This window comes from Chanos chanos, chromosome 1 (genome assembly GCF_902362185.1).
Source record: "Chanos chanos chromosome 1, fChaCha1.1, whole genome shotgun sequence".
NCBI lineage: Eukaryota > Metazoa > Chordata > Actinopteri > Gonorynchiformes > Chanidae > Chanos > Chanos chanos.
The window spans coordinates 7,027,211-7,043,253 of record NC_044495.1 but is presented as its reverse complement, the minus strand read 5'-3'; the positions used below and the strand labels follow the sequence as shown (position 1 = coordinate 7,043,253).

Sequence of the window (16,043 nt, the reverse complement as noted above, 5' to 3'; positions counted from 1 at the left end):
GTTGCTGTGTCTCATACTTTGTATATATCTGTCCCTCTGTCTTTCGGAGCTGCTCTCTCTCTCTCTTGGTTTGAATACTGATGTAATGTAACATGTCTCTGTAGACTCCAGATTTAGCTATTGTATTTGCACTATGACAAATGTGTCAGTGAGGGGTGAAAACACTGCCCTTGTAGGGTCAGGTTGCAAAAAAAACAAAAAAAAGGGTGAATTTATTGCCACTTTATTTTGTTCTGGAACAGTTTGCAATCATAAATTCTTCATAAGCAGAATACTTCAGAGAATGGTCTGTCTTCATAAATATATACGACAGAGGACATCAATTTCATTTAATTCACAATTTGTGTCAGCACAGCAGATGCCAATGGCTGATTTGATAGGCTTGTTTAATATGCTATTGAGGAGGCGTAATGTGCGACGCAGCAAGCAGAAATTCTCCGATTAAACTCTCCGCACCGCTGCCGTTTCATTCCACACTCGACGCCGCTCGGCGACGCACGCCAGCCTGACTCGCTCTGCCCAAACGCTACGTTTAATTTGGTACGTAGCCCTTTCTGGCCCAATGTCACTTATCTTGTTTTAAGGATCCAATTTTGATTAACACTAAGTGGTGAGAGAGAGTTTGCCAGCATTTTAGCGCTTCAGCGAGAAGTCTTCAGATATCGAATGATTAGAAATACGATGATACAAACACGCATTATGAACACAAATCAGTCTTGACACAAAGAAACCACGAGAACAGAAACAGTTAACAGAAAAAGAAAAAAAAGAAGAAGAAAAAAAGAAACGGGATCCCAATTTGTATGAAAATTTGCCACTAAAAATACCATTACCAATGCGCATCCTGAAAATGTGCCTCCATCAGCATAGATTCAGGGGTGAAAAAAAAGACTTCAGTGTTGTGGTTTCTGTAAAACCTTCTGTTAAAGGCAGCGAAAAAAAAAAGGCAAACGTTGGAGTTGTATGCGATCCCTCGCTATTATTAAGTCACACTCTGTGCTCAAATGGCTAAATCTCAACAGCAGTTCTAGGCTGTAGGGTCTTATTGTAAAGAGCATGCTGAGAACAACTCGGCTGTATTTTCCACGCGACGGAGTCCATGATTTGTGATTAACACGAGATTAGTTTTCACAGAAACACGTAGCTGACGGAGCACAAAAAAAAAAAACTCATCTTATGATTATTCGTCATCAGAGCAGATGTGGTTGCAAAATCCACACTCGAGTTTTGGCAGGGATCCAGACAAAGCAGTGTGTGTGACTATGGAGTGAGCGCAGGACTACAGTAGTCTAGGTACTGTAAGCATGGCGGGGGCTCGGCCCGGATTCGTCTTGCATAAACAAGAGAGTTTAAGGCAGAGAGAGAACGGCAGGCCTGCAATGCATTTCTAAAGCATGCTGGGGTTTATCCTGAGTGACTATGTCTAGCCACAGGCTTTAGAACTTCATCTCTGTGGGGCACTGTGTAGGTGAGAAAAACTCCCAGGCGAGCCATTGACCTGTAGCAGCCAGCTGGAGTCAAAGAGGCCCTCACTTGGCTGGTTCTCCAACACAAAACAAGCTCCTTCTGCCAAGACAAGACTAAATCTCATGATTGCACTCCGTGCGTACATGCTCGCGTGTGTTTGGTCCCTGAATTTCTTAATTTAAACAACCCCCCCCCCCCCTTCAAACAACAAAGCTTTTGGAGTCAGGAGAAGTTTCTCTGCAAAGTGTTGAAAACAGATTTACACTCTGCAAACTGTGCAAAGTACCTCTTTCTGCAAAGATCTCCGTAAACTGTTTTGGATGAAACGGCATGTTCACACCCTATATTCGCAGTCAACTCATTCAGACTTGCTGTTCTGATTTGCTTTGAACACCTTGAGAACATGCGTAGACATCAAAGTATGTCATTTTGGTCGCTGCTAACCCCAGTTGGTGACATCATTTCCCCAGAAGTCCTTGCCCACTTTAAACACCGTCCCTCCTCAAACTCCTCTTCCTGTTGAGCGGTCTTCATCACCGAAGCTACGGTAAAAAATCCCTCCGAGAGTCAGTGAGATCTTCTCCTCTAGGCATAGTAAATATCTGCACAGGATTTTTAAACATACACCTCCTGCACACATACGTGATTACATTCGCCTAATTAACTGATGAACAACGCCTCTGCAGAAGCACCTGCTTTCATCATAAGCCGTTTTCACATATACACGACGGACTATAACCGCAGAATCAGGTTCACATTATGTCCGAAGTTGCACTTTCACACATGCAGCTCACAGCAGCAGACAGTCCGAGTCAGACGCTTTCACACATACTCAAAATACTCCGTTTGGTTTAGGAGGGGGGGGGGGGGCGGCGCCTGGGTAAAGTGTGCAGGAAGCAGGACATGACGCAAAAGGTACTCTGTGCAAAATCACAGTGTTCTGTTTACAGCAAGTCGAAAAAAGCTGACGAAGCTACCTACTCTTGTCTGGCGATTTCGGCATCGGCCCTTACTGGCAGAAGTTCCCTAATCTCGTGGTCTCTCCAGTTAGGCTTTTCATTAGCGTCTTTATGTAAATGACCCTTCTTCCTCACCCTCGGATGTTTGTATTCTTCCAGTTTTGCGCCATTCGCATGTTAGAAACGACATCAACACGCCCACTTGCTCGCTGTGTATACCCCAGAGTATAATCCGCTCTATTCACACGTGGACCCAAACGAAGAGAAAAAACGGAGTTTGTACTAAGGGGATGGTAGAATAAAGTCCGTTTAGAATCTGAGTCGACTGATTCGGACATTTTTCGTTCACACATACAGCCCCTCCGGTTAGAATCCCGATTAATTTAGGGTTGCAGTGCATGTGTGAAAGGGGCTATATTCTGCTTCCCTCGTTTACTGAAGTGCCTCCTTAGTTTAACACTTCCCTGTTGATGATGCTCTTCCCCTCAAAAGTAAACTACAGTGATTCATGATTTCAAATACCGTGATCATTAAGATTTTAAATGCGGGATTAAAGGTTGTTTTTGAAAACAGAATGAATTTAAACAAAATGATTTTGGGGACATTTTCAGCAGTAGTATTAAAGTGCTGTTATGAAGGAAGTAAAGAGTGAGACTCACTTGCAGCTGATCCCATTTGTGCTTAAGGGCACTGACCCGCTCGTCAAAATCGACAGGCAGCTCAGAGCCACTCCTCTTCAGAGACTCCGCCCACCCCAAGAGCTGGGTCTTCTTAGGAAGCCATATGGCCATCTCCACACTGTTACCCTGCAGAAATTCAGAGACAAAGAGAGAGAGAGAGAGAGAGAGAGAGAGATATTCAAGAATCACTCAGCATCAACCATTCTACATGTATATTTTTATACGATTATGAAGTTTATAGATTCAACTATAAATTAGATCACGCTTTACTATTTATTTATAGCCGCTGTTGCTTACATAAGAGAGTAAGATGTATCGCTATGAGTTCCTTCTCGAGGAGTCAAATAAATCTGCATGTTTCAGGGACATGAGTTTCTGTGACTTTGAGCTAAATGTATGAAAAATGAAACATTAATTGCTGTGTGAAATGGTAGCTGAATAGGTTGCACGTCCTTACAAACTGACATTTTCAGTTAAACGGCTGACGGGCATACTGTACAGGATCAAACTGACGCTGTTCAATCTCACACCTTTTTGGTTAATTTCTCTCTCACCCACCATTTCATTTTCTGCATCAATAGCTACTTGATTCCAGTTTTCGCTTGTCATTTATCATTATAGCGGAAGCACATTTAAATATTTAAATATATTTAAATGTGGTCTGTTTTTTTCCCTGTCTTTCTAGCTGGCATCAGAGCGAGGATCCATTTTTCATTGTCTTTTTTTTTTTTTTTTTGATAGAGATGATATCAGAGACTCTCTTGACTCATCCATCCTTTTCAGCTTTTAATCATGTCAAAAAAAAAAAAAAGGAACAACAGCTCATCTTAAAACAAGGCGATTACACAATTTGTTTGTTGACAAGAAAATATTGATTTTAAGGCTTTGCCTTACTGTCTGAAAAATGGCATGTTGTAAGTAAGATGTGAAAAGCAGTTATGAGTAAGTGTGGGGGGGGGGGTAGTTTGAGTGATTAAAATGCATAAGATGTAAGACTTTGGTTTAATGCTGAGAAGGTCTTTGGCAAACATTAGCTAAACGCATGGGTAACTTTTCGCCCCTGGTCACTCTGGCTGCGTGATACAGACCCAGATCTATAAGCATATTTTGCTTCAGGACAAGGCTCTGGTTTGGTCACGGTGCAAAACGGAACTTTCTAGGCACCCGCGTGATCGATTTTAAAAGATGGCACGTATTAAGGATGTGAGAGCGACATTTGAGTTGAGGGCACTGACGCGATATGCAAAGTATAAGGGGGGGGAAAAAAAAAACAGACTCAATATCGTATACCTCAGAATCCAGTCCACCTTATCTGTGTGATACTAAAATGAATGACTGCAAAACTTCTAAAACATCCCAAAATCTCAAAACCTACCGGCAGTCCATAATTCGAATAAAACTACTGCTTTTGTGGCCGCAAGCTATGTACAAACAGTATTATTACTTTTTTAAAAAAATATTTATTAATCTTTTCGTTTCGCTTTTGTGTTCTGCTTTGTTTTTGGAAATTGCCACGGTAGCATATAAATGTCTGCCTTTTGAATAAGAATATTTAAAAAAAAAAAAAAAGTTTTCTTCTTCATTTTCTAAATAAAGTTCCCCCTTTTGGAGTAGATGCAGTAGAAAGTAACATTTCAGTGCACACAGATAGTCATTAAAATAGATGAAACGCCAACAAGCAGGAATAACTTAAATTCATTTCACATATTAATGAATGCAAAAAGACTGAAAATGTCAGCAAAAATGCAGTCATACATGAAAACACTTAATGCATTTTTTTGGGGGGGTAGATTCATCTTATCCATTAAATTAAAGTTTGTTCAGCGTCCGTAACATGTTGAGACAACAGAAGTAAGATTCCATGAACTGAGTCGGCTGTGCAGTGTGTTTAAATGGCTTTATGCTGACGCTAACAAGTCAGAAGCAGAAGATGAGAATTCATTCAGTGCTCTGAGCCCAAATTCTAGCCAGAGGTACTGGCTCCCAAACCAGTCCTCAGAGAGCGAGGTCATTCAGTACAGTTAACCAGTTTAACTTAGGTGCCCTGAATTCAAGATACTGGTGGTAGTAATGAGGATATTGATGTTAAAACACTTGGGATCTTTCTAAAGTTTAACAAATATGAGTGAAAGCCTAGGAATCCTAAGTGCTTTAACCACTCATTTCAATCAATTATTTCTGCTCTGTACTGAGTAGAGAAAGTACAAAAACCAAAGCATATCTGACAGAGATGCACTGCTCACATATTAGGTCTTTAACATGAGGAGTGCATTTCAGAAAACGGAATATATATTGGTCCCATGAAGACTGTTCTGATGAGCAAAAAAAGGAGAGAGAGAGAGAGAGAGAGAGAGAGACTCTTGGGTAGTGAAAAAAAAAAAAAAAAACGCAGGATTTGATATGCTTTCATGATACAGATCCAACCGAGTGAAGCTGAGAAATAACGATAATTACTTAATCAGTTTGGGGCTTTTTCATATCTCTCCAGCATCCTTGATGTGTATAATTCGCAGAAGACTGGAATGAATGGGGGAAGAGGAGACTTGGGGTGTTGGGGGTGGAGGAAGCTCATTGATGGAATCTGTGAGCTGTGTGCAGCTGGGGAGGGGGGCGTACGAGGAGGGGGTGGGGTGGGGTGGGGTGTGGGGGGTTGCATTGATGCATCAAGCCCATCGATTGATGTGCATGCTCAAGCCAAGCCATGAAAAGAGAGGAAGTGAAGGTTCTATATTTCCTTCAGAAGAAGAGGGGAAAAAATGTAAAACTAACCCTCGGATTTGGACGTGATTCTGAACTGTTTACGCATAAAGTGAATGCTTTGCTACATCCAAGGTTTTCTCTCTCTCTTTTTTTTCACTCTGTGACAAAATCAACCCCTTTAAAAAAAATCTCTTCAAACTGGCCTGGAACAAAAGGCCTTGAAACACTGTTAATTGTCACCATGGCGACCAGAAGAATAAGCCATTTTACAACTGGTATAGAAGGCTCACATTGAGCCCTGAGTCAAGCGCTTTTTTTTTTTTTTCTTCACCCTCTTCTGTGTTTAAGAACAAGGTGTCCAGTCACGTTGGGGTCACAGAGGGACCCAAGAGAATTTCCACCAGCCTGTCCAGATTTCCTCTAGCATCGAGCCTCTCTGTGTTTCCACCGAGAAAATGCGCATTGCTTTGTAGAAATGCATTGAGTGTCAACAAATTGAACAAACAATGCAATCTTTCAAGAAACAAGAACGCCAAAGAAAAGGTTGAGCAAAGAGTAGGATGTTATAGGCCCATACAATGTGAACTCTGCCCCAGGAAAACCATGAGAATTTTTCTCCCTCTTCATGTCTCCCTCTCTCTCTTTCTGTCTCTGTCTTTCTGTCTCTCTCTGTAACTCTGTCTCTTCATCATAATTGTGGACAGTAGGGAAAACAACAGGCAGCACTCTGGAATTCTAGATATTCTGAACGATAGCCCCGCCCCCCAAAAGAGGATGCATCTTTGCAGATTTTCACAGTGGTAATGAGAAATTCAAGAGAATCAATAGACAAAGAAGAGCAGTCAGCCCACAGACGGTCTGAAAAGAAAAAAAAACAGAAAGAAGGGAACAGCAAGTCCTTTAAAGTGAGGACGATTTATCTAAAAAAAAAAAAAAAAAAAAAAAAGAGATTGGGGGAGGGGGGGGGGAGACACCATACACGCTGTCTGTAACAGCCTCTCCTCTGAGCCCTCTGATTGGGTGTGAAGAGTGTTTTCTTTCTTTTCCCTGAATTTGATGACTGAACTTAGTTTGACTCGTATCTCTGAATAATTCCCTGTCAATGTCCCTCCACAGCAGTGGTGTGTATGGTTTATGGTGTGGATTTTTTTTTTTTTTTTTTAAGTTTTCTTTTCTGTCTCCTCACAGGGCTTGGTTTTGACCCCCATAGGAAGCCCATGCCTAATGCCATTGAATAGTGAACAAAGAGGCTTTTTATCCCCAGCCCTGGGTTCTGAGATCAGCTGCCTGGTCGGAGAGGAGGAATCTGTGTGTGTGTGTGTGTGTCTGTGTGTGTGTGTGTGTGTGTGCGCTTCCACGGGCCAGCTCCGAGTGTGCTATTTTTCTTTACCAAACACAGGAAACAATGCAATCAGCCAAGAGCGCAGTGTTTTAGGACGGAGGAAAGCCATGGTTCGGGCACAGCCATGGGCCTGAAAGCCGAGGCCAAGACCAAGTGCTTGGCTTACTGAAGCGCCTTGCTAAGCACCACAGTTTGGACAAAATCACAAGCATAGATTTTTCAGCCACTTGTATCACCACCCCCACCCCCCCCCCCCACCCCCCCCCCCACCCCCCCCCCCCCACCCTGCCCCTCCTATCCCGACCAAAAAAACCCCTCTCAGGTTCAACTCAGGCTGAGTGCCACCATTCCACCTGCCTTGCTTCATCACTAGTTGTTAAATAGAAAATAAGTCTGAAAGGGAAAACCTTTGCAAGCTTGCAAGCAATTTTTCATGCAAATTTATGTTAGGTTTTGCTTGATGAGTATAAATCCACAACCTTTGAGGAAAAAAAAAAAAATAAAGGGAAAATTAAAATGTGCAATGTCATTTAAATTTGTCAGAGCCGTGGCCGGGTAAATTACATTTGAGAATTTGAATCGCTTGCTTTCTTCCAGCTTATTCCATTTGCATTAACTGAAAATCATATTACATAGTCTATGCATTGTTAATTGGACCTATATTGCATTATCCGTGATATAAATCAAGTGACAAATATTAAAATGAATAGCGAGTTCACTAGTAGAGAATCCTAAAACGATCTTTTTTAAGTACTGCTCATTAATAATTTAATTCTAATTAGATCTACGATACGGCATGGTTAGGGTGGCTTTCATTTCTTTTTTCTTTCTTTATTTTTTTTTTTCCTCTTTTCCTCGACAGCTCTGATGCTGACTGGCCTGTCTGTTGCTGACTGATTGGATAATAATAGAGATATATTTGGGCCCCAAGCATCAAGTAAAGGAGCAGAGATGAAGGAAGGAGCAGCTTTTCTCTCCCTCTCTCTCTCTCTCTCTCTCTCTCTCTCCCTCTCTTTTTTTTTCTTTGCTGGACACTTTGCAAGGCCTTGAAAAAGACCAGTTCTCTCTCTTCTCTCTCACACAATGAGTGGAACTTTTCTCCACTGTTATGCTGTGCCCATGGAAAAGTGGATGCTGGTGTCACCATGGACAACAACAACAACAACAACAACAACAACAACAAAAGATTGAGTAGAAGTGCAAGGGGATGATTCATAAAAAAAACTCCCTCTCTTCATTTCTATTTTCTCTCTCTTCTCCCACTCTATTCTCCGTCTGTCTTCTAAACATTTCTTAACAACCAATTAAGCATTCCCATTTAAAAGGCTGTTAAAGAGGGTCTCTCAGAATAGTTAGGCTGCTTGAGTTGAAGAGAGAGAGAGAAGAGTTCAAATTCTCACTGGTGGCAACAGGGCAGACACCGACAGCAGCTCCGTCTGTGTCAGGGTGAAGACGAGAGCGGCTTTGAAGCGAATGAAAAGAAGCAGTTGGAAAATAGCCCCAATCATTTAATGCAGATGACCCCTGACAGACCGGCCGCTCCTGTTCCCTGAGCAGGAATTTGCATGGGGTCTGGGTGCCGGAGGAACAATGTATCCTAAATGCTAGACAATCTTTATTCTAATGAAGTGGGTGTCAAGGTCAATGTAAAAAGGCAGATGATGAATGGCCCGGCACTGGGCATCCAGAGTCAACCAGCCCCTCTATAGGGCTTTCACATTAATTGTGAACTGAAATCTGCAAAGTGCATCCCCCCCCCCCACACACACACACAGAAACATAGAGGAGCTTAGCTAGAGAAAGGCGAGTGGGGGGGGGGGGGGGGGGCTAGGGAAAAAAAGACAGAGAGAAGGAGAGAGAGAGGGGTGAGGAAGGATCTCAGACATGGTGTTAGTGTGTGTGTGTGTGTGTGTGTGTGTCTGTGTGAGATCTCAGAGGTTCAGGTTGCTGTGACCTTTACTGCAGTCTGATCTTTAGGGCGTTTAAAAACCATCTGATTTGTACAACTCCTCCTTGTTCAGTGATCGAGTCTACATTCACCAGATCTCTGGCACACCAGCAAAACCCCAAGCATTGAAAATCTACACAGAGTGCATACAAGGACGACATCAAACTGTGTGACAGTCACTCTCGCTAAGAGAATCCCTACGCGAAAACGTAATATTCAGTCCAAAATTAACCGAAAGAGGTCGTAGACGCATTCATACAATAAAATAAAAATAAAACTTGACTGTCACAAAATCCAGGCTTGGTAATAACTCATCATCGTGACCAGTCCCTCAGTAAGTGGGGTTGAAAATCAGATTTTGAAAGAACCGTCATTGTCTCGTTTAAAACATAATTTTTTTTTCTAGAACGTTCTGCGGGTTCACAGAAGAGGAGGAGATTAGTTGAAGGAGTGCAGTTGTTTAATGCTCTCTGTATGAGCTCTACAGGGACCCAGGGCTGCCGCTGCCTTCTCCAGACAGGCTCAAACAGCAGGTAAGACAGGGATTCCCTGGAGGAGGTTCCCCACAACACCAGAGCGGGAAAAAAGTTTCACACAGGGCTTCATACAGCTATGTTCTGAACAAACACTCTCTCTCTTTTTCTTTATCTCTCTCTCTGTCTCTCTCTCTCTCTCGCTCTCTCTTTCTCTTTCTCTCTCTTTCCATCTCTTCTAAACTTACTCCACAGTCTATGCTGATGCTTTGAGAGATGTGTTTCGGCTTCAGTGTGATTTTTATGGAGCTTTTAAATGCTTCATAAGGAAATGTTCACTCACAGCACTAACAATGCTGTCCAAGACTCTGTGCTGAAGAATAGCAGTACTTTTTTAAATTATACATTAGATAGATAGATAGATAGATAGATAGATAGATAGATAGATAGATAGATAGATAGATAGATAGATAGATAAATAGATAAATAGATAAATAGATAGACAGATAGTTTGCACAGTTGCTATACATTGGTATATACAGACATATGTTGTAAATTCATAAGTAAGATTTATCTTCTCAGCATTGCTTTTACTTTAAGCTCCACTCCTTGGTCTTTAAGGTTGTTTCAGTTTTTTTCATTAATGTTGCTTGTGTTTTTTCTAACTTAAACTTGTATTTATTTTTGTTAAAACCTCTTTTACTCTGTTTTATCTTGTCTTAAGCATTTGTTGACTTAACTATGCAAAGATGTATATTTTTTTTTTTGCTGTATACTTTACTCATCTGTCAGTTTAATTTGCTAACACAAAACTCATGTATTAGCCCTTTCAAGCTCTGACACAGACACAATTATGTCAGGATCATAGTTACAGGCAGCTGGTGATCACATTCAAAAAGACAACTGAGACAGCAGAACTGGCAAAGAGCAATTATTCCAGAAAATTTCATAAAACAACAAACAAATGAAACAGCTCAACGGTTTTTATTAAAAGCTTCCCTGAATGCTGTAACCTCAGGGGAGGCGTATTCCAGGAAATGGGGTTTCTCATTGGGCCACATGAACTGAGCCAAGATCAAAACTATCCAATAGGGAAACAGCTAAAGGATATTGCAATGAGCCAAAATGTCTGCGTACTTCTGTCAGTGCTCTTGGTAAAAGTGCGCGATCACTCCAAAACAGGAGAGCACCAAAGTTTAAAATCATAGCTATCATTGTATATGCCTCCATTCTGTTTTTCTTCTTTTTCATTATTATTTTCTATATATACGTAATTGCAGATATTGCCACTTTCCCTTTTTTGCTGTTCATCAAAGGATCTCAAGCTGAGGTTAGTTAGTTACAGATATTGATGTTTGCCAAGGCAGTAAATAAGTGTATTCACAATAACCTCTGTGCTCTTTTCTTATTATAATTTGAGTAGAGGTCAGTCAGGTAAGTTGAGGGTCAGGAACCCTTTTGGTAACAGAATCACCACTAAAATTATATACTGCACTGGCTACGACTAGCTGCTTTCAGAAGAAGCAGGCAGAGCTGCAAAAACTTCTGTTGGAGTGGAAATAGCGTCACTTCACAGCAGAGTAACAGTCTTAATTCTGTTAACTCTGATCAGTGTACAATGCTCCTTTATCACTGGAATGACTCAGTAATAGCATTTTGTTACTACATTTTCCCCATTAATTCTTTAATCCAAACTCTTTAGTGAAATCATATGTAGGTGTCGGTTAACATCAATGTTTTGTAAATTTATCATGGTAAACTGTGAATCGTACACTGCCATTAATCTGTGTGGTAAATCGGTTGCTCAGATAAGACTAAATATTGTCTCTATGGTGTGTTCTTTGTTTTATCTTTATTGTCCAGGAGGAAAGACAGATATTGAATTTGTCCACCACTTACCAACTAGCAAAATGCCATTATCTGTCAGGGACTCCATTTAATCCTCTACATCATAAATACAGCTACCATAAAAGCTATGCCTGAAAAGAAGAAGCACTATCAGTACATGGATATGGCATGGCACTGAATCTACAGGCTTTTTCCTCCTGCCTTTCTTCCTGCATATGTCTTCTTGGCTCACGGCCTTAAGCAATCAAAACGGTTTTGAACATGAAAACTGTATAACGAAGCAGAAGCTAAATAATGTATTCTTACACAGTGTGTTGGAGAAAGTTTGGAAAGAGCCAGTGAGGTCAAACGTATCAGTCTATAGCGTATCATAATTGTCTAAAGAACAAAAGTGACAAAACAGCGTCACTGCACCCTGACACACTGTAAATGAAGAGAAAATGAAGAGAAATACTCATTCTGTGTGTGTGTGTGTGTGTGTGTGTGTGTGTGTGTGTGTGTGTGTGTGTGATGTGTTTGTTTGTCTCTGAGTTTACTGAGAAAAGGGAAAACGGGCTGAGGGTGCCAAACTTCAGGGGAGCAGAAAAACTCCGAGTGGAAATTGGAGGAGTGTTTTTGAGCAGGCCGGCTGTTGCCGTGGAAGCATGTCCAGCATTTTGGAACAAAGCCAGTAAAATAACAGGAGGAAAAGACAACAGTGTTTGCTTTGCCGTCTAAGAGACGTTTTCGCCTCGAGAACAAATGACAGCGAACCGTGATGACATCAGCACATCAAAATGTCATTCTGGGCCGCGTTTTCACACAGCAAAGTTAGACCGGTTTGATCAGCCAGACAATGCCACCAATATTTATCCCATAATTTTTCCTTCAATTTTTTTTTTTTTTCCTGTGAGAAGCCAAAATTTATGCGTAGTTGAAGTAAACTGCCAAACGTGTTGCATGCAGTGCGGTCCCTAGCAACAAAGTGCTTCAGACTCTAGCATTATGTGCAAACCCTGCCATTTCAAACATAATAGATATTTTTCTCATTACTCCTCGCTCATTGCACAATGGAAATCGGCCACAATGAGTCCAGCGTTACAAAAGCGTAACCAGAGAAGAAAAAACATTATAGAGGATCTATACGGCAAACTGAGGCATACAGTACGCCAGGCTCCCTCTCATAACTCTATCAAAGACTCACTGCCATGGGAGTGTTTGCTGACAATTTGTGTGCCCCCCCCCCCAACCCCAAACACACACACACACACACACACACTCATAGACACACATACCCTCCATCTCCACTCACAACTTTAAAGTTATGTAAGTAAACATTCCCAAATTCCCACCATGTTTTTCAAGGCAAAATGCTAATGTAGACCTATTGCTTAGACAGGAGAAAGAGAGAGAGAGAGAGAATGGGTGAGAGAAAGAGAGAGAGAGAGAGAACGGGTGAGAGAAGGTGAGAGAAAGTGAGAGAGAGAGAGAGAGAGAGAGAAAGAAAGAGAGAGAAAATAAGCTTGTGGTAAGTTTGAGAAACATAGTCATGAATAGGAACCCTAGGCAGGGGATAATCCCTCAGCAGAATATAGAGGTGTGTGTACACTGAAGCCTCATGCTGTCAGGGCCGTGAGCTTAGGCCCCATGCCGGCACCACACAGCGAGGACATACACCAGACTCCTGGGTTCACTCTCCGGGACCAGTGTGTACTCTTCAGCTTACTGCACAAACCAAATTCAGGAGAATTTTTTTTTTTTTTATGACGAGCCCCAACTTGTCCCGTTTCATTCTCGCTCCCATAAACACTGTTTTAAATACGCTTTGAATGATTGAATGCGAAATGGCGACGGCCAGTTCGTGGAGAGCGCGTATAGCCATTCGTTCTTAACAGAGATGAGGGCTAATGAGGGAGAAAAGACGCGGACAGTCAACATTGTGCTGTGTGATTGAGTCTGTCGTATATTGGAAAAGGCAATCATTCAGCTTTCAATGGCATCACGGTTATAAACAGTAAGTTACAGACTGCGGAGGAGAAAATGTAAGATCAGTTATGACGTTCTGTTGAGAGAGAAAATGTGCTGTGTTAACATGAAATAATGGTTACTGTTACGGTATAATAAAATGTATGTAAGTTTAGATTTGGATTTTACTGAGTGTGATGAGCAAAAACATTTGGCATATTTTGCGAATCAAAAGAAAGTTAAAAGAAAAACAACAACAACAACAACACCAACAACAACAACACCAAAAAAGAGTAAAACCAAAGTCTGTGTTATGGTAATGTTATGGATGGGAAAAGCAATGCAGGTCAGTGTTTTACTAATTAATCTCCGGACTAATTCCCTCTCCTGAATTTATCCTAACCACACAAGGCTTATAAATGATATGCTTTTCTCTTGTCAATACTAATATTTGTATTTGTGAATTATGCATGTTGTATAATGGAGCTTCATCAGAACTGCTGACAAAAAAAGATAAGTCTACTATAAAATTCATCGTCTCAAGGATTCTGAGTTCTTCTCTCCTTAGATTTCATCACCTCCCCAAACCACAACAGCATTTATTCAAGAAGATATCCTTTGATTGGGTCAAATATATGAATATATTTTTTCTTCATTAAGAAACCGCCTTGACAATATCAACCAGTGAATTATTTTGTTCATATAATTTCAGCAGCTTTTTCTGTAATGTTCAAAGTCTGTGTGTGTGGTGTGTGTGTGTGTGTGTGTGCGCGTGCGTGCGTGTGTGTGTGTGTGTGTGTGTGTGTGTGCGCATGCATGTGTATGTGTGTGTATGTGTGTGTAATAGAGTCAGTCAAAAACCAACATTTAGGCCATGCTGAGCTGCTGACTAATAAAGTGCCACCTGGTGGTTTGATCAGACAATTGCATCAGCCCAAGAAAATAAAAAAGCCAGAGAGTCCTTTGTCTTTATGAACATATAATTCTCTCTTTCACCTGTGACAGCAGAGTTCTAGAATTCTGCACAACATTCTATGTCAAACATTCCATTCAAATCTGGCTCACTGGTATAAGAACTTCAGAACTTGCAAACATGAAATTGCATGTCAAGACAATTAGTCCTCTATCCCTCCCCTCAGAATACATTTATCAGTGAACAAATCAGAGCACACAGTAAAATAGTATTATCAGGACAACCATCATGCTCTAAAACAGATGCTCAATAGATATGAATAGGACAGAGTCGGAGACAGAGAGCTCTCTATCTTCTCTCTCCCCTGAGTCTGTTCTCTGGCTCCACTGAGTCAACCCTGAAGACCACCGCAATCCAGATAGACCCAAACACCTAAATCTATCCTTTCAAGTGTTGTTATGGCAACATCTAACTTAACTGGTGTGAATCAGGCCGGCGTGCGGATCGATGATGAGGATCCCTGAGCTTCTGTCTTTCCACATATTAAATTACATGTCAGGCTTTTCACAGGCCTCCAGGGCCAAACCCACCACTGTACAGCTCCTCGTGTCTCTTTCTCTAACCCCCCCCCCCCCCCCCCCCCCCCCTTTAACCAATGTTCCACAGCCTAATTGTTCATCTGGGTTTTAACGGGGTTTCATCTCGACCCTCATCGGGGAGAGGAGAGAGAGCGTAGTTTTTGCGTTGGAACTCTGAGCGGGTGTGCATATGCGTACATACACACACACACACACACACACACACACACACACATACGCGGTGGTAACCAGAGTGCCTAAGCAGATTAGAATCTAACACAGGTTCAATTACACATGCATGATAAGATTCACACGCTTAGCAGCTGAGCATGGCTGTGGTTGAAAGAGAGCTTGAAAAAAGCTCCGTGTATCACACGGAGCTTCCTCCGCAGGACACAGACTGGCCTGAGTGTGTGTGTGTGTGTGTGTGTTTAAAACACAGAGAGCATGGTGTATGTCTGTGTATGTGTCCTGGAAAGCAGGCATGTGTACATTTGAGTTAGCAAGAGGTTGAATGTTATGTTTATGTGTGTGTGTGTGTGTATGTGTGTGTGTGTGTGAGAGAGAGAGAGAGAGAGAGGGAGAGAGAGAGAGAGAGAGAAAGCAAGCGAGAGAAAGACAGAAAGAAAGGAAGAATGAAAGGGAGAAAGCCAGGGAGAGAGAGAGAGAGAGAGAAAGAGATTGGCTTTTGGATGAGACTAAATAAGCAGGTGAATATGTGTGTTTGCATGTGTGTATGAGTGTGTGCATGTGTGTGCGTGTGTGTGTGTGTGAGAGAGAGACAGGCATGAAACACGGAGTGTGGCAGCCCTGTGTCTGGTGAAACTCAGTGGGTTGTGTGAAATGAGAATCTAACGGTGGGGGAGCTGGGTGTAAGCATTATAATTAGCCCCACTCCACTGGAACAACCTGCAGGGTCCAGCAGCAGTATTCCACCCTCACCAGCCCCCCCGCTCTCAAAACGGCCCAAAAAAACCCCCTGCTTTTTAAAAACCGCCACGAAAATAAACATGTCCCCACTTAACGACCCTGCCCCGCTCAAGACGCCACGGGGACAAATATCGAAAAGGGTGGAGCCGCCGAGGAACAAGTGACATGAAAAAAAAAAGAAAGAAAAGGAAAAACAGCCTGCATCTTCAGAACACGTGTGCTTGTAAAAATATACTAATACCATTACTGAAAGAGTACAAA

General features: G+C 41.8%; 1 protein-coding gene across 1 annotated transcript in view; it reads right to left on the bottom strand.

Annotated features, from left to right (window-relative positions):
• The window catches only part of akap6 (A kinase (PRKA) anchor protein 6), a 90,390-nt gene that overhangs the window by 17,389 nt on the left and 56,958 nt on the right, over nt 1-16,043 (bottom strand). The window contains exon 9 of the mRNA XM_030787657.1: nt 3,086-3,232. Within this exon, the coding sequence (XP_030643517.1) occupies nt 3,086-3,232 (147 nt within the window). The remainder of the gene's footprint in view (nt 1-3,085; nt 3,233-16,043) is intronic.